At 47.2% G+C, this 26,913-nt stretch overlaps 1 protein-coding gene across 1 annotated transcript; it reads right to left on the bottom strand.

Annotated features, from left to right (window-relative positions):
• Positions 1-2,839: 2,839 nt before the first annotated feature.
• On the bottom strand, positions 2,840-25,963 carry ZFTRAF1 (zinc finger TRAF-type containing 1). The gene is made up of 4 exons (XM_083516894.1): positions 25,515-25,963; positions 12,913-13,151; positions 11,682-11,893; positions 2,840-8,582 (listed from the first exon to the last, which is right to left on the bottom strand). Exons 1-4 carry the CDS (start codon positions 25,869-25,871, stop codon positions 8,191-8,193), a joined length of 1,200 nt encoding a protein of 399 aa, XP_083373020.1. The 5' UTR covers positions 25,872-25,963; the 3' UTR covers positions 2,840-8,190.
• Between the last annotated feature and the right edge of the window lie 950 nt (positions 25,964-26,913).

The raw sequence follows: 26,913 nt of genomic DNA, 5'->3' as shown, positions 1-26,913 counted from the left end.
TCCTAAGATTTCAAACCACCCACCTTTAGTCTGGGCCGCTTAAAAATATAAATATTGATGAACACTGGCCAGGGGATGTAAAGGTAAAGGTAAAGGGACCCCTGGCATTAGGTCCAGTTGTGACCGACTCTGGGGTTGCGGCGCTCATCTCGTTTTATTGGCCAAGGGAGCCGGCGTACAGCTTCCGGGTCATGTGGCCAGCAGGACTAAGCCGCTTCTGGCAAACCAGAGCAGCGCACGGAAACGCCGTTTACCTTCCCGCCGGAGTGGTACCTATTGATCTACTTGCACTTTGAGGTGCTTTCGAACTGCTAGGTTGGCAGGAGCAGGGACCGAACAACAGGAGCTCACCCTGTTGTGGGGATTCGAACTGCCGACCTTCTGATCGGCAAGCCCTAGGCTCTGTGGTTTAACCCACAGCGCCACCCGCGTCCAAGGCCAGGGGATGTACAGACCCTGAATTAATGCAGAATTAATTCCTGCATTGCAGGGGTTGGATTAGATGACCCCTGGGATCCCTCCCAACTCTACAGTTATACTTTTCTAATTTTTATTTTTTTAAAAAAAAATATTCTATTTTTCTATCACAAGTGTGAGAATTCCTCCCAAACATGCCGCTTTCAGCCACACTTGTAAACTGTCCTGTTACAGTGGTGCCTCGCAAGACGAAAAGAATCCATTCTGTGATTCTCTTCGTCTAGCGGTTTCTTCGTCTTGCGAAGCAAGCCCATTGACGGATTAGCGGATTAGCGCTATTAGCGGCTTATCTGCTGATCGGATCGGCTTAGAAAAAGGGGGGGGGGAGGAGGAAAAAACCCGCAGGAACTCGCAAGGCATTGTCGTCTTGCAAAGCAAGCCCATAGGAAATTAGTTTTGTGAAGCACCTCCAAAACGGAAAACTCTTTCGTCTAGCGAGTTTTCCGTCTTGCGGGGCACCACTGTATTTGAAAGAATTGCACACGGCAAGAAGGGAATCTCCTCTATTCCACCTTCCAGGCCCCAATGCTTCCCCATACATGGGTGACCTTGCAGCACTGAAGTTCATTTTTTACGACACATCTGAGGACAGAAGCCGTCATGCTGCCGCTGACGGTACAGAGCAGGTGCACCATCTCCTTTTCTAAAAAGGCAGCATAAAGCAAAACAGGGAGGGAAGAGTAGAGGGGGAAACATCTGCCGGGCATGCTGAGGAGCCCAAGGTCAGCTCCTGGCACCTCTAGTTAAAACAGATATTGGGCAGAAGGTCCAGGATAGTGTCACTGCGAGTCCAGGAGTGAGCAGACTCAATCTTCATGTGCTGAAGAGCTGGTATAGCAGCTCTAAGCATTCGTCCCAGTGAAACCCATGTCGAATGTTACAATATGGTATGTGCAAGATCTTGTCAGCAGGAGATCAAGTGCATCCGTCTGGGGAAGTGTGCATATGCAGAGGAATGCATATATAATAATAATTATTATTATTCTTATATAATAAAAAATAACAATTCTTATTCACCCTCAATGTTCCAACACTCTGAACTCCTGGTGCGATGTTGGCCGGGACAAAACTTCTGCAGCAAAGCACCTTCTCAAAAGGTTATCCTTCTTGCCTTGCTCGTTTCTCCCTCTTTGAAATCTTTGCTCCAAACAATCCAGCCAGTTAGTGACTGGAACAACTCAACTACTGAAGATAAAAAGGAAGGAGTGTCATTTGCAGTCTATTTACAGTGCCCAGGAGTAGTCTTGTTTTCATCACGTATTTTGTGCTTTTGTATTGTCTTTTTATGTTGTGAACCACTCCGAGATCTGCGGATGAAGGGCGGTATATGAATTTAATAAATAAATAGTCTGTCGCTTTGAACAGGGTGACCGCCTTCCAATAAAGTTAAAACAACCTGTTGCTCCATAAAGTTTGGCAAAGCAGCTAACTGCATCTCTTGAGCTAGAGCACACGGTTACTTTATTATTTCAGCCAGGACAGTTGCCCAGCAGGCTGCACAGGGACGGTTTTTCCTAAGTGGCCACATACAGTGGAATTTCAGACCTGATCACAAGTGGAAGAGCGCTGATGCAAGCCAAGCCAAAGTCCTGGGACCATAGCAAGATCAAGACTACAGAAGAACTCACATGGACAGTGGGTTGCATGCCAGCCATGGGCACGGCCAGCCAACACCTCCTTGCCCATGCATAGGCAAACTCGGCCCTCCAGATGTTTCAGGACTACAACTCCCATCATCCCTAACAGGACCAGTGGTCAGGGATGATGGGAATTGTAGTCCCAAAGCATCTGGAGGGCCGAGTTTGCCTTATGCCTGGCAGACCACCTCTCTTGCTGCAGCGGGTTTGCAACTTCCTGACTAGACTACTGCATCCCTCTCTACATGAAGGCATCCTCCATTATAGAGGGCAGAAGCAGGGCATTTGGCAGAGCAGACAACCTTCTTGTATAAATTTTAATAATGAAAATGAAAGAGGGAGGAGTAAAAGGATGCTGGCTACTTTTGTGCTGAAATACTTGAGACAAAGTATTGAGGTGCTGAAGGTGAAGCGTTTGGGGTGGGGAAACAGGCCTCAGGAGGAATTGCTGCAGAAACTGCTGCCCACTTGGTGTGGACAACTGTGGTCTAACGTTCTGCTTACATCGCCAGCCTTTTTAGTGAGCAGGAGTTCAGAAAAACTATTTCCAGATAGCGAGAGCTTTTCCCGATGGTGTTTCAGCTTCGGGATTATGAGCTGCATGCCGCATGCAATCAGCACAGGCCCCTTTGGAAGGGACCGTGCTCACCCCAGTCCCGAGTTCGGTTCCGCCTTGGTAAAGAAGCCACGCTTGGGTCAAGCACACACACATACGCAGACAGCCATGGGTTGGCAATACTTTTTTTTTTTTTTGTTTCGTTTAAACTACATTACATACAGAAACTTCAAACAAACGCAGACCAGATAAAGGAACAAAAGAAATCATTCCCAACAACATTTAAAACCATCCCTCATTTTTGTAAAAGCCATTTCGGTATCATGTGTAGTGCTCGCAAAAATGGGGAAGGCACAAGGTGGGACGGGCGGTAGCGGCGGAAGCTTATGGCCAGGTGCCCCCAAAGCTGTTACGCTGGAGCAGCTGCAGCGCCCTGCCCCACATCTCCTTGGCCAGCCCGCAGGGTGGAGAGATGGAGGGGGTGATGACAGAAGTGGCAGCCTTCCGTTATACAAGCGCCTGGAGACTGACCCTGCCCTTCCCACTTTCTTCTGGTTTCAAGCCAGAGCTTCCAGCTGGATTCCAAGGTCCAACAGAGAACCCCTCTTTCTCTCTCTCTCTTTTTCTCCACAAAAAAGAAGAAGAAAAGATCAACAGGAACACAAATAATGAAAAATCAGGCCAAGTACAACGGACATACCATCTTGCAAACAAACCATTAGTTTTCTTTTAAATTATTTTAATTCTACATTCGCTAGTTAAATAAATTACCCACAGTGAATACTGTAAGGAGGTTTGTGGTCTGCCAGTCCTTCAGGCCCTGGCATGGATAAGCATGCTACAATCTTTAGGCGTCTAGCACAGAACTAGACAGATAAGGCTCAGCTACCAAGTAGAAGTTGGACAGAGTCCCGTAGTGAGGACAGGGCAACCCAGGAGGAGGAGGAGGAGGAGGTGGTGGTGGTGGTGGTGGTGAGGCAGGGAGGATGAGAATGAAAGCAGGGAAGCAAAAATGCTGGCAGTGGCAAGCCTGGCAGAGAGGTATCCCTAAGGAGGACCCCAATCACACAAATGGTTCCCAGCAGATCAGAAAGTCTTAACATGCTTCTCATATCAAGCCCTGGGAAGACTTGCTCATCTTCCACTCTCAAAGTGCTTGTCCTTCACTACATACAGACTCTTGGGGTGGCCACAGTTGCTCTCTTCATTTCAGGGGAGGGAGAGCTCTGCAGCCACTTCCATCCCTCACTTGGCTCTCAGGGAGAATTAACCACTGCCATGATGCGATCATGCCTAAACAACAGCTTCTCAAGAAACTAGGAGGGTCCCTTCTGTCCACTGCTGTTCCAACACATTGCCCCCTCCCTCCCAGAAATACTGGAGAAGTCAGAAGCTTGGCAATAGATAATAGATTCTTGCAATAACCGTTGGGAGGGGGAAGAACTACCTTCAATTATACAGGAGAAAGGGAAATGATGTCTACCCATGAACCGCTCCCAATGGGTAACTTCCAAGTTAGCTCTTTGCCACTGGCTAGACTGAGATGATCAGCCACTAACTGTCTTAGCAGAGGAACCTGCTGGGGAAGGAAGAATGTGGCAGCTGGTCTCTTTTTAGGAGGTAGGTGCCAAATGTATTGAAGCGTCTGGATGGGAGAACTCACACCCAAGATACCCCAACTCTGGAAAGGAGCCGAGAGGTACAACCACCAGGCTACAGCTTGTTTGCAGCACAATTCAACTGCACTTCATTCAAAGTTACTACATCACAAATTCCTCTAGACCTCCGCTCCAGTCGTCAGTAGCCAACTCTGTCTCCTCTAGTCCTAACTAGAGCAAAATGTCTCTTTTTTAAAAAAAAGCAGCAACAGGAGACATACAGATGACCCAGTAGAAAAAGTCCACACATGGAAGACTCCATGGGTAGCATTCAACTAAGTTTTAGAAGAGACCCACTGAAATTAAAGAACATAACTAGGTTAGACCCATTAATTTAAACAGGTCTGCTCCAAATAAAACAAATTTGAATACCATCCTATGGGAGGACTGCCCAATCCTCAATCTCTCAAGTGCATTCTGAAAATATGGACAGGTGTTCTCTGGTAGGATCCAAAGGGAGGGAGTGGAAGAGGCTCCACTCGGTTTGCCATGTTCTGAATCTCAAGGATCAAGCCCATTTCGCTTCCCACACCCAAGTGGGATGCCAAGCAAACCCCTCTTTCCACTGGTATTCTTCCAGACACTTCCATCTCTTGGGAGGAAGGTACAGCACTGCCTATTGGACAAGATGGTTCACAATCTCATCTTCCTTCTCTTCCCATCCCCAGGATTGTGTTCCGTTTCTTACGAGAGGGGTCTGAAGTCCTGCTAAGAACACCTTCCTCCTAACTACCATGTTAGCTCTTCCAACATCCAACCAATTAGAGCTACTCCCAAAGGTGCTCTTGCATCCAAGTTACATGACCACATGCCAAACATCAGGGTCTGGGAAGCTCTGGACATAGGCATTATCAGACTTCTTTCCCCCATTGCTAGCCTGTGGGAATTGATGTTGCCTTTTCAATCTACATGAGGACGAGGTCTGAGCTTTCCTATGACCTTCCAGAGACGGGCTGCAGGAAAGGCAGGCCCATTGAAAGCATTCCTTCTTCTGCAGTTACCTAGTATATCACTTCTACTCATAAGTTAAGGTTAATGCTGAAGCCAGTCCCTGGAAGCATGACGAGCAGATTTCTAACCTCTGCATTAGTGTATACATAAGCTCCTTTTACAAGTAAAACTTTTGGTGTGTGCATTTATTTCCAGAGCAACCACAGTACATGAGTAAAGTAGGGAATAACTATTTCAAGTCTAGACCTGCTCCAGTTTAAGGATTAAGTGATGTGCAAATTCTGGCTATTATTTAGAGGCTGCAGTCTTGAAATCTGCTCCACAATAAAAGGATCCATGAGCTTTAGTTCCCAGGACAAGCTGCAAGCTTCCTCAATCCACATGTTCTGCACTTGAGCCCAGAAACAGCCTCTTCGTTCCGAATACCTGAGAAAGTGCTCAGTGCTGGTTTGCATTCCCAAATACAAGGAAGACAGCTGCATGCACACACAGGCATCTAAGGGGCATTCTTGTTCCAAGTGTTTTGAGCAAGTGTGCTGCCCTTCACAGACCATTTCAAAGGCTGATCTTCCAGGCTGCCAATTCTCAAAAGCGCCCATTACAAGAAGTTGCCTTTAGCATGCAGCCTGCTTTGTGAAGATCTTAAGAATTAGTTCCTGGTTCAGAGTCCTTGCAATTAAAACACCTTAGGGCAAAAGAGACATAATTTTGGCTTTGGCAACCCTCAACTGGTAAAACAAAAACAAAACCCTGCCTAGTTGGTCAATAATTCCTAATCACCAGCTAAAACGAACAAACAAGCCACAGCTGTATGCATGTCTGAAAAGCTCTTCCTCTGAAGCTCACAACTGTTTCAGATATTCCATGTATCGCACTCATGCTGTTCAGGAAAGAAGTTCTGCCTTCACATTCCCATCAGACAGGACTAATATAATATGGGGCAACTCCTTTGCTGAACAGTTTAACATGCCATCAGCTGGAACATCCTGCTAAACAGCTTGCCAACCTTCAGCTCTCGTTATCCTTGGGCACTTTACTTTTTCTAAACACATGCTATGACATTCTCCTACTCTGGGTCTCCCAAGAGCATGTGGCCTGCTAAAATGAATGTGGCCCAGGCAGTCACCAGGAGCTTTTGCTGCCCTGCCAGGACAAACACAAGACGGGTGTCCACATACCTGGCATGGCACAGTGTGCAGCTGGTGGGCCGCGCATAGCTTGGTGGGTCACAGTGACAACAGACCAGCCTACACCTGGGACATCGCAGACTAACTCCCCACATTTCTAAAAACGCTTCTTTTGACTACCACCTGCCACCACTATGACCAGGAGGCTGGAGGGAGAAAGGAGGACATTAAAACTGGGGGGGACGGGGACTGCTTTGCTACCCTTTTAACAGCAATAAGTCCCAAGGAGGACAGCACCTGCAGCAAATTCTCACGTTTTAAAAAACATACCTGATCCAATTAGTCCACATAAAGCATACATTGCCACCAAAAGTAGCTTCCTTTAAATAAAAAAATGGCATGAGGATGAGGGGGAAGGAGTCAAAAGGAGAGGGAAGAAAATCATCTTGGATGTGCAACGTAACCTATTAGTTCCTCATGATACAGTCTTCATCCACCACCAATTCCCCCCACCCCAGTTAAAAATATGTTTAAGAGCATCAAGCAAAATATCCCTGTAGATCTCGTTGAAATTTGGTGAACGGCCACGCTATCCTCATCCATATATCTATATATATATATATTACATACATAAAATCACATTGTAAAATTGCATAATTACTAGAAGAGCCTGTTAACTCATTTGCACAAGAAAGAAAGAAAGATTTTTTTTCAAAGTATTGGGAAAGTTCCCAAAACAGACAGAATAAATCACCCTGCATTCCGAGAAGTCTGCACTGATTTGGGTCAGTTCTATGTAGGTTCCTATCTAGTCTGTCAAGATCTCAAGCCTGATGGTGGGGGGACTGGGGTGGAACAGAAGGAACAGGGCAACGCCGGGACCTCTCTGGATTCTCTCCTCGTGAAGTGCAATTCAAGCCACGCTGAGGATGCTACTTCCTGCCAGAAAGGAAGAGCAAGCAACTTTTCCATTTGTCATCATTAACCTTCTATTAATCCTGACTTCATTTCAAATGCTTCTTCACCAGCCAGCAGCTGAACCGTATGGAAAAAGCTGGGGGAGGGGGGGTGATCTGAACTACTGATACACAAATGGAAGATTGGTGAGCCCGCTACTGATTCATGCCACAAAGCACCCAGTACGCTATTATCTCCCCTCTCTACAGAACTCTACAGAATGTGGCATTTTAGCCCAGTTAGAAGGAGCCTGGCAAAAAGCCCCTTGCCTGGGTAGGGCGGGGGTCTCTGAAGATGACTTGGTTATCTGAGAATCTCCCATTTGTTTTATTCCAGTAAATCGAAGACTGAACCCACCACTTCCAGATTCTACCCAATTCTTGCTACTATTCTTCAAGCCAGAATGTCTCCCCACCAGGTCAGAAGGACACAGTGAAGGACCTTAACACCGCCACCCAACCGCCCTGACACTACATTGTGGAGATCACACACAATCATGACACAGATGCAGCCTTTTCACAATGTATTGATTGGTGGTTGCCAGCTTGACGCTCTCAAGCCTCGTCAGTACCCTGCACCGAGCCGGTTCCCCAGTCGCCTATTCCTGGCAGAGATGGAGAGAGAGACGAGGAAGGTAGCGGCCGCTCAAAGCTGTTGTATACCACACATGCAAAATGTTCTCTTTAAAATAATCAAATAACTGTGGAATCATAAAGGGGTCGAGGCAGCCGTTCGAGGTAACTCTGGTTCAGTGGTGCACGCTTTCTCTCTCGCCCTCTCATTCTCTCTCTCGGTCACTCCTGGAAAAGCCAAGCTTTGCTTTACGCTTACTTCTGTATCTGGAATATAAAGAGACGCAGGTTGATGTTCTTGGCTGCCAGCAATTTGTTACATTCCACAGAATCTATGATGGGGAGCGGCACGTAGTCCGTTTCGTTGTTCTCGTTGGTAAAGACAAAGTGATAGATCACAGGGTTGATTTTCACGTCATCGTAAGGTCCTTTGAGCAGCAGGAACGAGCACTCCATGGGGGAGTTGATCTTGCTCTTGAGAATGAGTTGGAAGGAGAGAGTCCGCTTGCACGACAAGTTAGGGTTTCGTTCCGAGTCGTTAACTCGAGCCTTCAATACCCAGGTCTGGTTCAGCACCGTGAACCGCGGAGTCTCGTAGTAGAGGCGGGTGATGAAGTCATCTGTTCGGTAAGGACGGAACTGAACCTCTGCAAGAGAGCGAGAAGAAGGGGATTGGGGGTGTGTGGAAGAAAGGAGACACACAGTTAAACCAGAGAAGTTGGCAGCAGAAAAAAACAAAGCTCAAGTTACCTGTAGCTACTGTGAGGGGCCTTCTTTGCCAGGACGTAAGGAGACAACAAGGGTGAGAGTAGCCATTCAGAGCTAGTTAGGGGGAGAAGCAACTTGGCTTCTTGGAGGGAAGGGGAGTAGGGAAGAGGAGAAAATGAGATAAAACATCAATGCATTTTAACACTTAAAAACCACTACACAGTTTCATCATTGCTTAAGTTTGGGGGGGGGGAGCAGGGAGGGAGAGAATTGGCAGGGAAGCTCAACTGTGAACAATGCAACCACTGTTACTACAAAGCTGTCTGCCTGGAGCCACACTGCCTGAAGGAACCCTGTGGGAGCGTCAGGAGTAACCAATCCAAAAATCACCACTCCAGGATGGGAGGCGTCTGGAAGCAAGAGGATTTCTGCTCCACGTTCGTTTATCGCAGGACACGGAAGGTGCTATCACCGAAGCATCTTCAAGTCTTCTGGTCTTGCCCTCCATTCTTTGCACGATGTTGCCCCACTGAATAAGGAGCATTTCCTCAAGAGGCCACCAGCAGCGGCTTGTGGGGCACAATCACATCACAGCTCTAAAATTCAGACTTTAGGTCTAAGGCCAGACCCTTTACAGCACCACACTGGAGTCCTCTTCAAGTACCCGCTTAAGAATTCTTGGGCCACTGACAGGCAGTGAAACCAACTCATGCGCCATTCAGAATTGTAGGGGAAAGGCCGCTGGTTCCAGATTCGTTATGAGTGTCCATAACAACATACGGGTGCATAAAAACCAAGTCAGACAATGCAGTTCATGTAACACAGCACCTTTATTTTATTGGCATTAACAATACAGATCTGCAGATGGCACAGTTACGTATCACCACAATGCAAACCAAGAAACAGGGAGTGGGGTGGGTGAAGAAGAAAGCCTTCAGGTTTTCACACAGTGCAGAAAATCCTGGGGTTAGATACATGAAAGACAGAGAACAGTACACTGAATCATTGAAAGCTCTATCCAATTTAGCACAAGTCCAGTGTCAGTCTCTTAAAACCCTTCTCCAGCAGAGTCCACAGTGCAACGAAGTGCTGTGTTTTGTTCAAGTATATCAAGATTGTTGGCTCAGTGTTTTAAAAGTCTTTGGTGTACAAAACCCATGGAATCTCACAGAAACTCAGGGACAGGGAACCTCTGTGTACATTTTTGCATTCTTCAGTGTTTCCGGGGAACGGCAGCAACACCTGGACAAAGGAGGTGATGGAGTTATTCAAGCCACACAATCAGCCCGACTCAGCACTTTTGATCTCTCCGTGTCAAGCAGGGACAGCCTCTCTGGACAGAGGCCGCCTCTTTTCTAAAGCAGAGGAAGATCTCCACCCATCTTCTCTCATGGGCAGAGGCTGCGCAGTGTTCAAGGACACTGGGCAGCTCTCAACCTGTGCAGGTTGAACCCACCACCCTTGCCCTCAGCACTGCCATGCGGGCACTGCCTAGCTCTTCAGTAGAGCCGTTTCCTTGAGGTTCTCAGATCTGGCACCACCAGGGTGTCCAACTGAACTGTTTGCCACCCCCAATTCCGGCTGCTTTGCCCGGACAACAAGGAACTTCTCAGGAGGGAGGCATCTGGCCACCTTGCTCCACATCCCAAGTCCACCAGGACTCTTATTGTCGCTTTGCTTTTTCAAGCTCCAAGCACCTTTTCTAACTTAGCCAAGACAAGCAAAATCCTCTTTGCAGGTTGCAGCACTTCCTGGGGCAACAGAGAAAATCCACTACTTCTCAGGACTGGAGACAACAGGGTGAACTCATTCAGGTCCTCTCTGCAGGAAAGGTGAACATTTACAGCAAAACAAAGGAGGTTTCAGTATCTATTTTCCCACCCCCAATCAATAAACAGTGATTTTTCCACACATTATGCTGAACATGTTGCCAAGCCTACTTCAGGAGTCATACCAACGGAGTCAGAGGCTTACCTGGAAAAGCAGTTTAGTTCTATCAGGATAAAATGACAGCTTCCTCCCTAACCTTGAAGATTTACCTTTATGGTTCCCCCACTTAAGAGGGAAAACACTTTGCTGCTAGGTCAAGAAAATCAGGAAAAGCCCCACATCAGGAAAGGATGACAATGTTTCAACCTCTTTGGAAAAGGGGTTGGATGGAAAACTCCCAAAGTTTTCAAAATATGTATAGCAACCACATGAACAACCAACTCTCTGAATAGTAATCAAAACTTAAGCTGGAAGGTGCAATAATACTTCATTTCGCAAAGAATAGATTTCATGTAGAGTTTACAACCTAAGTAACATGGATATTAATACACCAAATTCCCAACCAAACTGGATGACTGACAAAGGGCAATCAATATTAAAACACTGTCCCGTCCCCCCGCCCACCGTCCCCAACCCCATACAAAGCAGCAGAACCAACACTGGTTTTAGGCCTTAGTCTGAGACCTGGCTCATCAGCCCCACAAATGCAACTACAACGCCTTACCTGGAGCTATGAAAGGTCCTTCTTCCATGCGACATCAATGCTGCACAGTGGAATAATCAGCAAAGAAGAATGCCAAAGAAGCAGTCAGTTCTGCTCAAGAAGATGGCCTCTGAGCGCGTGGCTCAGGGACCAGAAGCTGTGCACAGACTGTGTAGCTTGTGACACACACACACACACACACACGGTCACTTTTCTTCCCAGGCCCTCAGCATCATGTAAAATATTTCACACACACACACACACACACACACAGAGGTTCACCCTTAAACCTGAACTCTCAAGTGGACAAGGAGGTTTCCTGGGGCAGACATTTTGTGCTGTAGCCCTGTCTGATCAGCAAAGTCTCGCTCTTCTGATCTAGAGGAACAGTTGCTGCATGTTTATTTAATGAAAACAAATTAATAAATGTTGCATAAGAGAAACACAACTATCAATAGACAAACGGCACTAATGCACCAAGGGGGAAAAAAGCAAGGAATAAGCAACCCAGCATCAATCACAAAAGCTCTTTTCATCTACAGCCTGATCAAATCCCAGCAATTACCTGTATAGCCAATCTTCTCAAAGCTGAGCAGGCCAAATATGCTGTTGTACAGCTGCATCTCCTTTTTATGCGTTTGGTCCATTTCATCCAGAATCTCCATCAGCTCATTCCCCGTCTTTGTTGGGTGTGTGCACTCCGCCTCGTGTACGGTCAGCTCGTGGAAAGGGCCTTGCCAGGGGCACCCAATCCGCTTGTACTTGCACCGAGTAACTCTGCAGGCAGAAAGGAGGGCAAAACTCAAATGAGCAGCTGTTTCGAGTAGGATGCCAGGGCGGATGGAGGTGGGCTGGCACACTGCGCAGCAATGCTCGGGGCAAAAATTAGTCCCAAAAAGTGACACACAAAGAAAAGGACCCTGGAATTCCAACCCTTGATATGAAAGATTCACAAACTACCGGACCCCTTTCTCTCCCCCAGGACTGCTGCACTGACCATAGCTTCCCAGCACAGATGTTAGTAACAGGTGTCAGTACAGAAAAGCTGTGCCTTCATCGCCAGGATGGGGCTTGTCGATAGGACACAAATAAAATGTTTCATCACTGAAGAACAAGACCAGACATTTAAAGTCATCTCATTACATTACCATTCCTCTTGCCCCCGTGGCCAAGGCAAGGCCACTGGTCTTTATACCACCTGCTCTGGCACCCTAAATCATGGGCTGCCAGCCTTTTTGTACCTGTGGGTCCATTTCAAAACTGGAGAAACCGTCATGAACAAAGACATGCCTATTTACCCTGGCATTTGGCTTTTAATTGGGGCCCTCTGGTATGATGATACCCAAAGCCTTGTATTGGCTTTCATCTTACAATTGGGCAGGGTAGGAGCCATCCTTTTGGTGTCATTGAAGTATGACACGTTTAATCAATAATGTTCTTTCATCTTTTCAATCTTATTTTAATTTTTCTGTATTCTGCAGGCATTTATAACTGTAAGTTGCTTTGAGGCATTTTATGTAGTAAGCGACATAAATGCTCATCTTCATCACTACCCTACAGTTTTCTATGGAACTGTAAGATGGGTAGCGCGCGCGCGCACACACACACACACACACGAGTGTTCCTGCAAAAGATTTGTACAATACATATTAAGCACAGAACCCCAACTTCGCTGACGACTAGAGGGAGTGCCCCTTTTTCCTGTCGGCACCATTCCTGCCCATCCCATAACATCATAGCAAACTGCCTTTGATTCAACAGCAACTCTTTGCTAAATGGCAAGAAGAACCCTTTACCTGTCCTGGCATTCTTCTTTCTGATGCCTCTCCAAAAGAGAGCGAGGAAACTGACGCATGCAGAAGCCACACTCCGACGGCAGCTCGCTCACTGCTTTCTCTACGGCAAGATTTCGGCAGCAGAGGCTCTTGCTGATCTCGCAGCGACAATTTGGGCAAGTGGCTTGCTCCTCTTTCAGCCGGGCATCTGCCAGCAGGTGGATGAAGCACCCAGCACACATTAAGTGACCGTTTGTACACTGCGAGAAAAAGGAAAACCAGAACTTCAGAGGTTTTCTAGAACTGCAGAAGATTCACTCAATCCCTGTGTTATGCTTGAGTTCTACGTAGCTTATGTCATTTATACTTCCATTCTTCCTTGCTTACATACTAATGCTACTAATACTACTACTAATAATTTATTATTTATATCCCGCCCAGCTGGCTGGGTTTCCTCAGCCACTCTGGGCGGCTCCCAATCAAATATTAAAAACACAATACAGCATTAAACATTAAAAACTTCACAGTGTGGTGTAGTGGTTAAGAGCAGTGGACTCGTAATCTGGTGAACCGGGTTCGCTTCCCTGCTCCTCCACATGCAGCTGCTGAGTGACCTTGGGGCAGTCACACTTCTCTGAAGTCTCTCAGCCCCACTCACCTCACAGAGTGTTTGTTGTGCGAGAGGAAGGGAAAGGAGATTGTTAGCCACTTAGAGACTCCCTAGGGTAGTGATAAAGCGGGATATCAAATCCAAACTCCTCTTCTTCTCCTCTTCTAAACAGTTCCCCATTCAAAAAAAATTCAATTCTCTACACTTAAAAAAAAATTATTTGCTCAAGAAGCCCCTTCATTGCATTCCTCACCTCTAGTGAGAAAAAGAGCAGGGACGGAAATGACTTAGAATACAGTTCTCCTCTCTATGTAAGCAATCATGGCCCAAGGCCAGCATACAGTGGTGCCCCGCAAGACAAATGCCTCGCAAGACGGAAAACTCGCTAGACGAAAGAGTTTTCCGTTTTGGAGGTGCTTCACAAAACGAATCTCCTATGGGCTTGCTTCGCAAGACGACAATGTCTTGCGAGTTCCTGCTGGTTCCCCCCCCCTTTTTCTAAGCTGCTAATCCGCTTATCAGCTGATCCGATCAGCAGATAAGCTGCTAAAAGCCGCTAAAAGCGCTAATCTGTCAATGGGCTTGCTTCGCAAGACGAAAAAACCGCTAGACGAAGAGACTCACAGAACAGATTCTTTTCGTCTTGCGAGGCACCACTGTACTTGCTTCAGACCCAGCCACTCTGCAAGCTCAAGGAGGTCAAATCATTAAGTGTTCCAGAGCAAGAACCTGAGAAGCATTCCTTTCAAACATGCAGAGGACTATGTTCTTAGCCCACCACACAACTCAGGGACCTGAAGGTGATTTTGTAAGCTGCAAATGAGGTGAGAAAGACTGTACAGCACTGTCCAAAAATAGTTGTGCCTTCAAATCGGCCAAATACATTCAGGCTAGGCAAGCCTGCTGTCCTCAGGCAATCAGTCTCAACAGGTACAGTTTAATTAAAGTCACCAAACATACAGCTGGGAGTCATCTAGTCAAGTGCAGAACATTCGATAACAGAGGTGCCTCTTTTATCCACCTTCCTTAATTTCTTGCCAACTTAAAGAGTCCCATCTCAAGTGTGCTTATCCTCCCATTCATTCAGATACAGACCATCCTCAAAGAAGAAAAGTGATCTGCATAGACCACCCTACACTTCAGCTGCAATCCAAAGACACACTTCTTTAGGATGAAACCCCAGTGAACACCAAGAGACTTATTTCTGAGTGAATGTGAACAGGACTGTGCTGTAAGATACCTACCTACAAGAGGTTCAGACAATTCTAGAATAGGCTGTCACTCCCATCTATTGCTTACTACATACATATTTAGCAGTTTCCAATCTGAGCCTGATGAGTTTGTACACATGGATAAAATCCCACTACTCAGAATTTGAGGGCAGGTTTGCAAACCACTACTGTGAGTCTAGGCAATAATCTATTTAATGTGCCAGACTGATATACAATCTTTTCTTCCAAGGAGCTCCTTTTACTCAGTCACTATTTTATGCTATTTTCATATCACAGCAAGGCTAATGCACAAACATCACTATTACTTTTCTGCCCTAACGCAAAACCAGGTGAAGGATAACAACCAAAAGAACATCACTGAATCATCCCCTTATGGGGCTTTTAATAAACAAGGCTTTGGGCTTGGAAGCACAATTGTGCCCTGCATTTAACAGACCTGTCTTTCCAAGTCCTCATGAGGAGGAGGTGGCAGGTGGCTCGGGAAACAAGAGCCTGGTTTTTCCTGTTTATTCTCACTCAAAACACCACATGGTGCTTCATAACCCTAATTAGAGAAAAACACAGCAATTATACTTTAGCATCAACACAGGAAGTGGATGTCAGTAACAGCACCTACAAGCTAGGATGGTGGAGTCCAAATGCTGGAATTACTGCTACCTGTAAATCTCAGCCAATAAAGAGTGGGGGGGGGGGGAATGAAAGGCCATAGATCATCATTTCACTGCCTCTTTCACCAGTCTGTCTCATAAGTCACATACAAGGCTAAGTGTAAGTGCAGTTATATACGAATGCTGGACGGAAGAGACCAAAATTATTCAGCATCCGGCCAACTGCTTCTATCTTGGATTCCTTTAGCCTGCTTTCCTTCAGACTCATCGATGTCTGCTGGCACTTGTGGAGAGATATCAGGTGTGTGTGATGTCTTTTACATTACTAAAAAAAATATTAAATAAAAAGCAAACATACCTGAACTCTGCATTTTCCTCAGCCATACCCCCTCCCTTGGGAGATATTTCTTACTCTTGGAATTTATATACACCACTTGATTGTAAGAAAACCTCTAAGGCATTGTTAAGTCTACAACTGCCCTCATCCCTGACTACTGGTGAGGCTGCCTGGGGATAATGCAAGTTGTAGACTGACATTTGGGGACTCAACACTGAAAAACACTGCTTTAGTCTGAGCAACTTCAGCAGGCATCTCCCTCTGGCTCAGTATCGTTGCTGGTCAATTTACAGGTCTCTTCTTCAAGCACAGATAGAAAATAAATAGCTTAGACCATAGCAGTGCCTACGGTCACTGCTAACCCTGAAGGCACCACGCAACAGCTCTGCTGGATGAGATTCCACTAATATACTCGCGACAGAAAAGATATATATCTTTTTGCCACCACCATAAAGGGAACCTCAAATGGGCTCTAGATTCAGTTAGCTCTCCATCATTGTCTCCCTAATGTTCTACAACTCCCAGAACAGAAACTTGATTTTTCTTTTCCTGTTAGGAATGGAGGGCCCCACCTGCCTCCTGTGCAAGGAGCCATTTCTCCTAAGTAGGTAACATCATAACAGAAACAGATAGGTAGCCGTGCTGGTCTGCCATAGTCAAAATAAAAAAATTCCTTCCAGTAGCACCTTAAAGACCAACTAAGTTAGTTCTTGGTATGAGCTTTCGTGTGAAGAAGTGTGCATGCACACGAAAGCTCATACCAAGAACTAACTTAGTTGGTCTTTAAGGTGCTACTGGAAGGAATTTTTTTATCATAACAGAAAACATCCCAAAGCAGTAGCTCCAAACCAAGTGGTCTGTAGGCTGAAGTAAAATGAAGGCACAACACCTGCAGGACAAATACAAATAAATAACTCTGTGCAGAGGGGCTGAATATTCACAAAACCATGTTCCGCTCAATTTAAAGACCAATATGAATTCCTCTGACTGTACTGGCCAGGAATTCATCAAAGAGAGAGAAACTAGAGAAATAAGTCAAAATCCTCCTTGGCACCAAAAATACATATCGCCACACACTCTGCCTTAAACAGGAACACTGGTGTAGCAAAGATTTCACAAGTGACCTGTAAACAAAGCCTTTATGTATTTGCTAACTCCATTTCTACATTGCCAAATAGCAGGCACTCTCTGGGTGGTTCACAAAACAGGTTAATAATAAATAATAATAATAATAATAATAAATTATTTGTACCCCGCCCATCTGGCTGGGTTTCCCCAGCTACTCTGGGCAGCTTCCACAGAGACCAAAAATACACTAATATGTCATACATTAAAATCTCCCCTGAACAGGGCTGCCTTAAGACGTCTTCTGAATGTCAAGTAGTTGTTTATCTCTTTGACATCTGGTGGGAGGGCGTTCCATACGGCAGGTGCCACTAGCGAGAAGGCCCTCTGCTTGGTTCCCTGTAGCTTTGCTTCTTGCAATGAGGGAACCGCCAGAAGGCCCTCGGCGCTGGACCTCAGCATCCGGGCAGAACGATGGGGGTGGAGATGCTCCTTCAGGTATACTGGGCCGAGGCCGTTTAGGGCTTTAAAGGTCAACACCAACACTTTGAATTGTGCTCGGAAATGTACTGGGAGCCCTCCCAGTTAAACAGTGGCCCCAAATGCTGTCAGTCTACAGCTCCCATCAGCATGGTCAATGATCAGGGATGATGGGAATGATAGTCCACCAATATATCAAGGGTCATGGGTTAGCCACCCAGTTTAGAACCATAAAATACAAGGATAAAACCATGTGAAAACAGCCATAGAATAAAGCCAAAGCAAAACCAACAGTATTGCAAAGATCTTTTTTTAAAAAGGCAACCCATTTTTAAAACTGACGGACCAAAAAGCTTGGGGAAATTAAGAAAGGTTTTGATCCGACAAAATCATCCAGAAAAGGGCCTCAGAAGACGATATTATGGTACACGTGGGCATATATGGGCGGAGGCTGGCACTCCTTGGCCACAACCTGTTTTTGACTTTAATACCAGCATTATGAAATGGGTTGAGGAATGGGCAGCCAATGCAGATGACAGAGCATAATATTAACCATCATGATGCCTATTTTGAACCAACTGAAACATCTGGAGGGTTTTTTTAAGGCAGCCGCACGCATGATGCATTGCAGTATTCCAAAACGGTGATGACAGAATGTGGGTAATGGTGGCAACGCCGTTTCTATTAAGCTGATCTATCAACCACAGCCCTAAGACGATGAGAGAAGGCCACTTATCCAGCAACAGTACAGTGGTACCTCTCGTTACATACTTAATTCATTCTGGAGGTCCGTTCTTAACCCGAAACTGTTATTAACCTGAAGCACCACTTTAGCTAATTGGGCCTCCCACTGCCTGAGCGCGATTTCTGTTTTCATCCTGAAGCAAAGTTCTTAACCCGAGGTATTATTTCTGGGTTAGCGGAGTCTGTAACCTGAAGCGTATGTAACCTGAAGCATATGTAATCCGAGGTACCACTGTACTAGGTCCAAGAGCACCCCCAAACTACAAACCTAATTCTTTAGAGCAGGGTTGGCTAATGACCCCATCGGCCTCCAGATGTTGCTGGACTACAGTGTGGACTGGGTCTCCCGTTTACTGACCCTCATTCAGTATACTACATTAAGTTAGCAGGGTGGGCATGATGTCATTCACCCAAGGTTTCTCAAAGAGGCATCTAGGCTAAGGTTACCAGATGTCCCCGTTTCCTGGGGACAGTCCCCGGATTTACAAATCAGTCTAATGGAGTTGAAAAGTGTCCCCAGATTCACTGAAAAAAATCTGGTAACCTTAATCTAGGCAATCATCAGACAACAGGTATGGGGTTTCTGGGGCAACAGCTACTAATGACAGAGTAAAGAAGGTCATGTATACTGCAGAGGCGCACAACCTCTCAACAGGATGAAGTCACCAGGGACAGCGTCACTAACAGAGCCAGGCAGGATCTGACATCACAGTATGGCTGGGGGAAAGCAGGGGCACACAATAGCCCTGTTTAGGCCACCCAGGTGCAGTTCAGGGGTTTCAATGTGGAAACCCCGGGTTCAAACCTCACTCAGATGATTTCAACAAGTCACTATCCCTTGGCCCAACCCACCACATAGTGTGTCTAAAATGCCAGCTGTAGGCTACTTGGAGAAAGGGGAGGGAGGCAAGTAGCTTAAATAAATCTGTCTGAGAGCCCCTTGCCTTTAGCTGCTCCTCTTCATTTACTAATCAACTGCACGTGGGCCTAGAAAGAGATTGTGGCAGCTGGAAGACCTGGGTGTACAACAAACTGGGACAGGAAAATGGGGCATAAAACACACACACACTCCAAGCAAAGAAGGATAGATACATCATGCCAAGAACTGCACTGGTCAAAGTAACATGTCGAGTTAAGGGGAGGCTGACTACATTCGTCTATCAAGACATATTCCCTTCAGACACTCATGCAAGGTTACAGATGCTTCCGGCAGCCTGGGAGACCTTTCAGTCACCTCCTGGAAGTTCAGTCTAAACCCTGAATCCATCTACCTGGCAGCAGAGCAGAGCACAAGAGCTGCAGCAGACAGGCAGAATTCCTAGAAACATTTCAGAGAAAAATGATGAATGCCATATGATCATGAAACGCCAAGTCCTGACAAACTAACCTCTCAACAAGCCCACACAGGTGCCAAGGCCTATGCTTACTACTGTGGCAAACCCTGAGTTGGGGGAGGGAGTAACTCAGTAGAAGTGCTTCTGCCATTTCCTAAGCTGGAGGCACTCAAGAAACCTCTCCCCTCTTTTTCTGAGTCTAGACAACATCTGTAGGCTCCTGCAGCATTTAGGCAGGGGCTCAAAGCCCTATTCAGTGAAAGAATCAACAGATACACTGGACTATAATAGGCAAGTCTCTCAGCCTCAGTTCTGCTGCCTGCAAAATATGCCATTATCTGCATACTGTATTTCTATTTGCAACCACCTAGCTCTCAGGACTGCTGTGAATACAAAACAATCTTCCAAAGCATCTGCACATCATAGTATGAGTTATATAAATGGCACTTATTACACAATTCTTTCTGACACTGAGGCTCTTCGGGAAGGACAAGTTTTCCTGAACACTCAAAGCATTCAAGGCTACCTACCAGCCAGGGCTGTATCCTGCAACAAATCTGTTTACACTCTCAGGGCATAGCCCCTTCCTGTTTCTAAGCTGCTTCTTTTGAACTATGTTGCACAATTTGCATGGGAAGGAGCTTAGCAGTAAAACCCTCTTCCTCTCCTCAGCTCTGATGGCTCAACAATCTGGGCACTGGTCGTCAACTGGTGGGTCAGGACGCCCCACTGCTGCATTGCGACTTCTTCTAAGGTGGGAACACACAACAGCAATAGCAGCAGATACTGTAAATATATGGTAAACAAGCAGTTAAAGAGAGACTTCCCTAAATGTATGGTTGGACTAAAGATGGGTCCTGGGTCTATACTGTGAAGTAGACAAGACTCCAGGGGTTTCAGACCTTTTGCGTGAACTGTTACCACTGAGTCTTCTCAAATGAAGCTGCAAGAATACATTCCTGGGCTTGGAGCAGCCACAGACAACTTTGAGCTGACCTTTCCGGGAACCCTGCTTCCTTTTGTAACCTTTAACACAAGTAGTAGGCTTTCTTAAACGCCTTCCTCGGTACCAGTCGCCATCCTTCGCTGCTTAGGTTACAATCCCCCCAGTGTGCAAGAGAACACCAGCTTTTACTTGCTTCCCCAACTGTATGGGAAATGTTGTATGGAAAAGAGTGGAAACAACTATTTACAGATCTATGACACTTAGTTCTGAGGCTCAAACCACAGAATGGCAAAACGAGGCAATTATTCTTAGTTTAGATAAAATATTTACACAAAGCCTTTACTAAAGTTGTAAACATCAAATAATTGAAAAAGAACCACCAGAACTAACAAAAAAACCATAAAAGATGGACATCATAAATCATGAATAATAGGTCAGCAGGTCCTGGAACTTTTCCATAATTTATTATAATTATTTGTGTCCTGCCTTTCAGGATATTTGAAGGTGGCTTACAAACAACATCTAAATGCATAAACAAACAAACAAACAAACAAATGACTAAAAATTCAAGACATAAGTCATAATCCTTCCCACACAGCGGTTGGTGATAGACAACCTTGGAAAGGAAGGCCAGTTAACTTTAGCAGGTGGCTGATGGTACATTGGACAGACTGGCTCCCGCCCTCTGTCCTTCCAAGAAGACAGCTGGTAGATCGGCTTTGAAAGTGCCACAACTTTGGAACCATGATCATAAACTTTAAGATTCAGCTTCTAGTCATCATTCTCCTGACTTAACAGAGCTGGGATGGCAAGCAGAGTGTTTATTAGATCTCACCTAGCAGGGGTGTCTGTGCATGTGTCATGTGGGGAGAGACAGCCTTTGAAGGTCACGGATTTTCAAGATCAAGACCAGCACCTTGAACTGGGTCCAGAAACAGACTGACAACCAGTTACAACTGATGCAGAACAGGCTGACTGTATGCACATTTCTCAGTATCTGAGACGAGCAACTGCATTCTGTATCGGCTGAAGCTTCTCAATTATCATGGAGCCTCATATGATTGCAACAACCACTGGACTCCAGACACAGATACTGTATTAACACAAAATGCTTCCATTATTGTCCCTGCCAGAGTTTAATTGCCTGTGTGCTTCTTCTCATCGCGCTGAAACCAACAATGCTGCTATTCTTCCCTGGGATCTTGAGCTTGTTTTCAAAGTGGTTAAGCGAACACTAATCTTGCTCTTCCAAAAGCGAAATGCAATTCCTGCCCTGTTTTTCAGCAAGGAATTATGGAGATGGCACATCTGACATCTCTTTATTCTACAGTGAGGCAGCGAACACTGTGCGGATATTATTAGGGCGCCACCACCAAAGTGTAACATCACCAAGGCGATGACCTTTGCATTTAGGGACTTAACTAAGCCAAGTCACATGCTGCAAGTCACATGTTCCATGCTTCTGGTTCACACTTGGCTTCTTTTAGTGCGAGTCCTTGTTCTGCACCAATTAAGTGCAAACATTGTGCGGGGGGGGGGGGCAGGGGAGAGAACAGGAGGCTTTCATGCAGCTGAACAGCCAACAACAGAGGCACAACTGGACATAAGTCCATTTGATTGTTGATTTGTTTGCACAGATTGCCTGAAGAGTCCTCTGTGGCTTCTTTACCCTAAAATGTTTGCAGGAATTAAATGGAGCACAAAAACGGAGGGAAGCAGGTTCTGATAATGAAGGCGCTAAACAAGCGCTTAAGGGAACAACTTTGCAAAACAGTTTCCTGGAAAGAGGGGAGAGGGTTTCTCCAAGCTTTGGTGGACACTGCAGAGCTCTTCATTACCAAAACAGAGAGGCAAAAAGCATCATCTGGTAGCAGTACCTGAATTCTCTTGGTCAGAACAGCAAGGCACATCTGTCAGCCAAAACAACACACCAGACTTCCTCCCCAGCAAGAGGATCTGGGACTTTTAACAATGTCCATACAACTTCTCTGGCCTCTCAACAACATCCCATAACTTCTTTGAAAATAAGTGCCAACGCTTAATTTTGTTGAGATGATTTTAGCACCTTGCAGCTAATTCTGAAAGTTTTGTGCATTTGTAAGGTGGGAGGAACTACTTGGAAGTTATAGTCTGGATGTTCTCATTTAGGTACAGGAGGTGGGGACTTAGTCTGGCATATCTTTGGAAGTAGGTAGAAAGGAAGAGGAGAGGAGAGAAGAAGCAAGCCACAGTTTTAAAAGTGAAGATAGTAAGTATCTCTAATTTTGTAGAGAAAGACAAGCAGATCTTTCTCATAGGAAAGTAGGAACCCAGGCCCTGTAATATTCATTCAACCTGTAGGCTAAATGAGGCTCTCTGAACCTTTCCCAATCTTCTCACCACTGTCCCTTAATGTGTCTCTACTGCCTCTCTTACTCACTGGCTGGATCACCACCAACCTTACTGTATGCTTGTGAAACATGGGCCATTTATAAACGCCATCTCCAACTCCTCGAAAGATTCCATCAACGGTGTCTCCAAAAAAATTTACACATCACTTGGGAAGACAGGAGAACTAATGCCAGTGTACTGGAAGAAGCAAAGATCACCAGTGTTGAAGCGACGATTCTTCAACATCAACTTCGTTGGACTGGTCATGTTGTGTGGATGCCTGATTATTGTCTTCCAATGCAACTACTCTATTCCGAACTTAAAAATGGAAAGCGTAATGCTGGTGGTCAACAAAAGAGGTTTAAAGGCTGTCTCAAGGCAAATCTAGAAAAATGTAGTATAAACACCAATTGGGAAAAACTTGCCTGCGAGCGCTCCAGTTGGAGAACAGCCTTTACCAAAGGTGTCATGGGCTTTGAAGACACTCAAACTCAGGACGCAAGGGAGAAACGTGCTAAGAGGAAGGCACACTTGGCAAATCCACACCGTGATCAATTCCCGCTCGGAAACCAATGTCCCCACTGTGGAAGGACGTGTGGATCCAGAACTGGCCTCCACAGTCACTTAAGGACTCATTAAAACTGTGTTTATGGAAAACAATCTTACTCAGCTACGAATGATCACCAAAGAGAAGAAAGAGAAGAGACTGCCTCTCTTTTATAGCTGTCAGGCTGCTCTCCTTCCGATACTCATGCACACATTCATTAGGTATAAAGATAGCAGAGAGGAATTCTCATCATATGCAAGCAAAGGATCTTAAGGAATCACAGCAGATGAGACTTGCAGAGCCAGTGGCGACAAGAAGAATCAACACACTGAGAAGTCCTATCCAGCACTTTGAACATTACCATAAAACAGAGTCAGGAGATGGTGGTTTCTTGAACCTGTAGATGAGTGGAGTTGTACCATGGGTTCACTCCTAGTTCACCATTTACCGTATTTTTTGCACCATAACACTCACTTTTTTCCTCCTAGAAAGTAAGGGGAAATGTCTGTGCATGTTATGGAGCGAATGCCTGCGGTGGCGGGGGGATCTGCTGCAGTCGTGAGCCATGGTTCCCCTTCCTTCCCTCCTCCATAGTTACAAAGCACGGATCCACATGGATCCTCAGGATTTTTGCATTGGGCTACTCCAAACTCACTGTCAGATCACATGTCTGTTGGCCACAGCATGAACCACAAAAATCATATATCCACTATTTCGTTTAGAATATATTTTTTTCTTGTTTTCCTCCTCTAAAAACTACGTGCGTGTTATGGTCCGGTGCGTGTTATAGAGCGAAAAATACGGTACATCCCAACAACTCTCACTCCTAGTTTACTACAGTGGTACCTCGGCTTAAGAACTTAATTCGTTCTGGAGGTCCGTTCTTAACCTGAAACTGTTCTTAACCTGAGGTACCACTTTAGCTAATGGAGCCTCCCGCTGCGCCACCACCACACAATTTCTGTTCTCATCCTGAAGCAAAGTTCTTAACCTGAGGCACTATTTCTGGGTTAGCGGAGTCTGTAACCTGAAGCGTCTGTAACCCGAGGTACCACTGTGCTTACATCTCACCCTTCCTCCAAAACACAGGGGGAAGGGAAGCTCAGAGCAGCAATTATGAGCAGAACAAGTTATACCACAGGTTGAAAGATCAGCAGCTAAACCTGCCACCCGAGAGGCTAAATTAATGAGTCAGGAGCAAGCAGCACACAGGAAGAGGTATGAAGTGACCCTGCCCAAACGCTGGATAAATGCAGATCTCAGACAAAGCAAAACAAGGTGGGCGTGTCTGATTTGTGGAACTAGATAATTGTTTCCATTTTAGGGATTTCTCCAGCATGGCTTACAGAAATACAGCATAATGGGAAGGGGGAAATGTATGTACGTTATCTGATGGACACTCACTCTGTGCAAGACGGTGGGAAGAACAATGCAAGAAAACACACCACAAGCACATCTCTCCGATTCAAGTGGTTACTGCCTCCCTACTTCTGTACTTACCTGCCATATTGGCTATTCCGCCCAGAATATGCACAGAAGGAGGGGCGGGGGGGGAGGGGGGAGGAAGAGAAGGGGACTGATCCACAACACTATTTGACCAGTCCGGCAAGAATAATCAGCTCAGCACCTTAACTTAGGAGACAACCCACCCGCATTATTAAGTGATGATCCTTAGAAAGCGCAGATTTAACATCATTTTTTAAAGCGTGGTTTTCTCTCCCCCTCCCCTATTTCAAGCATTTCCTTGCATTTCTCCCCTCGTTTTGAAAAGCTCCTAACCCAACCCAAGGGCAGCGGAGACTACAAGTTTGAAACGAGCGAAATGAGATGGGCGGCTCAGGAGTCACAACTGACATGGGCCAAAGCTCGGCAGCCCATGCCTTGCAATCATGCATGCAAAAGGTCCCGGGTTCAAATCCCCATGGCAACTGCAGGTAAGGCTGGGAGAGAGTCCTTGCTGCCTGCCATGCGTTTCCCAACCTCGGGTCCCCAGCAGCTGTTGGACTACATATCCCATCATCCCCGACCCCGGGTCCTGTTGGCTAGGGAGCTGTAGTCCAACAACCCCCGAGGTTGGGAAAAACGGGTGGAGACCCTACTGAGCCAGGTATGGGCTTGGCTCACGACAAGGTCGCCGCTGCCTGCGTTCCTCTGCATTCCCGCTTCCCTTCGCGTTCACACGAACACCTGCACCCCAGGTAGCCCTTCCCTCCCCGGGGCAAAAGGTTCAGCGGGATGCAACCCCCTGCGAATGCCGCCATTGCGGAGGGAGGGGAGCCCGGCACGTGGGAAGGGGACCCGTACACGCGTGTATCCGCGTACACGTGTAGGAGGAGGACGCGGGTCGCACCTGGTAGACGGAGGCCTTGGGCAGGTCGAGGCACACGGTGCAGCAGAGGACCGAGTAGAGGCGCTCCTCCAGCTTGACGCCGCCGCCTCCCTCGGCTCCGCCCGGCAGCTTCAGTCGCTTCTTGGGCGGCGCGTCGGAGTCGCGGTCGCCGCCGGGCTCGGGCTGCCGGACAAGGCCGCCGCCGCCGCCGCCTCCCCCCGCGCCCGCCCCGCCAGCCCCGAGCGGCGGCCCCGGCTCCTCGGCGCCCCCCGGGCCAGGCCCCGCCGCCTCCCCCAGCGCCAGAGGACCCCCGGCGCCCGCCGCCACCACGCCGGCCGCCGCCCCGCCGCCGGGCTCGCGCTCGTCTGGCCCCGACATGGCGCTCTGGCTCGGCCGCGGCTGCTCAGCCCGCCGTCCCCAGGCCCGCCTCGGCCGCCTCAGACGCCGCCATCTTGCTCGGGCCGCTCCGCTCCTTCTTCCCCCCGCCCGGCTCCTCCGCCCGCCCCCTCGCCCGCACGCCCGGCCAATCAGAGCCACGGGGCGTCGCGACCCGCCGCCCGTCAATGGCGCGACGTAGGACGGGCAGCCTCTCCCGACCAATCCCGTGCCGGCTCACCTCAGAGACGGGACAAGGCTCCGGGAACGCCCCTCCGAAGCAGCCAATCGACTCTCGCGGGGGGTGGGGCTACGCGCCGCTGGGGCAGCACAAAAGACCAACTCGCCCCAGCGACGTTGGACTCGCTTTCCCAGAAGCCTCCGCCGGGGTGGCCAACGGCCAGGGAAAGCGGGAGTTGTAGTCCTCCGGCGTCGTGAGGCCCCCCAACCAGCGACTCCTGTTAGGCCCACCTCGCGCCGCAGGGGCTGATGGGAGTTGTAGTCCGAAAGGTGTGACGCTATAACAGCTGAGTTAGGCCCACCTGCTCTGGAAGAGCCAGGGAGGCAGCTCTGCAATGTGATGCAGAGGAGCTGGGGACATTGGGCTCCTTCGGTATTCTGCCCTGCAGAGAAGCAGGGAATAGACCCACCGACTTGTAGGGAACCCAGGGGTCATCTAGTCTGACCCCCTGCAACGTAGAAATCTCAGCTCAAGCATCTGTGGCAGATGGTCGTCCAACCGCTGCTTAAAAACCTCCAAGGAAGGAGAGGCCACCACCTTTTCGACAAACAGCTCTTACTCTAGTTATCTCCCGCTTGGACTACAGTGGTACCTCGGGTTAAGAACTTACAGTGGTGCCTCGCAAGACGAAAAGAATCCGTTCTGTGATTCTCTTCGTCTAGCGGTTTTTTTGTCTTGCGAAGCAAGCCCATTGACGGATTAGCGGCTTTTAGCGGCTTTTAGCGGCTTATCGGATCAGCTGATAAGCGGCTAAGCGGCTTAGAAAAGGGGGGGGAGGGGGAAAAACCGCAGGAACTCGCAAGA

The sequence above is a fragment of the Podarcis liolepis genome (assembly GCF_965112155.1).
Source record: "Podarcis liolepis genome assembly, chromosome: 8".
NCBI lineage: Eukaryota > Metazoa > Chordata > Lepidosauria > Squamata > Lacertidae > Podarcis > Podarcis liolepis.
This window is presented reverse-complemented; position numbering and strand designations above follow the sequence as displayed.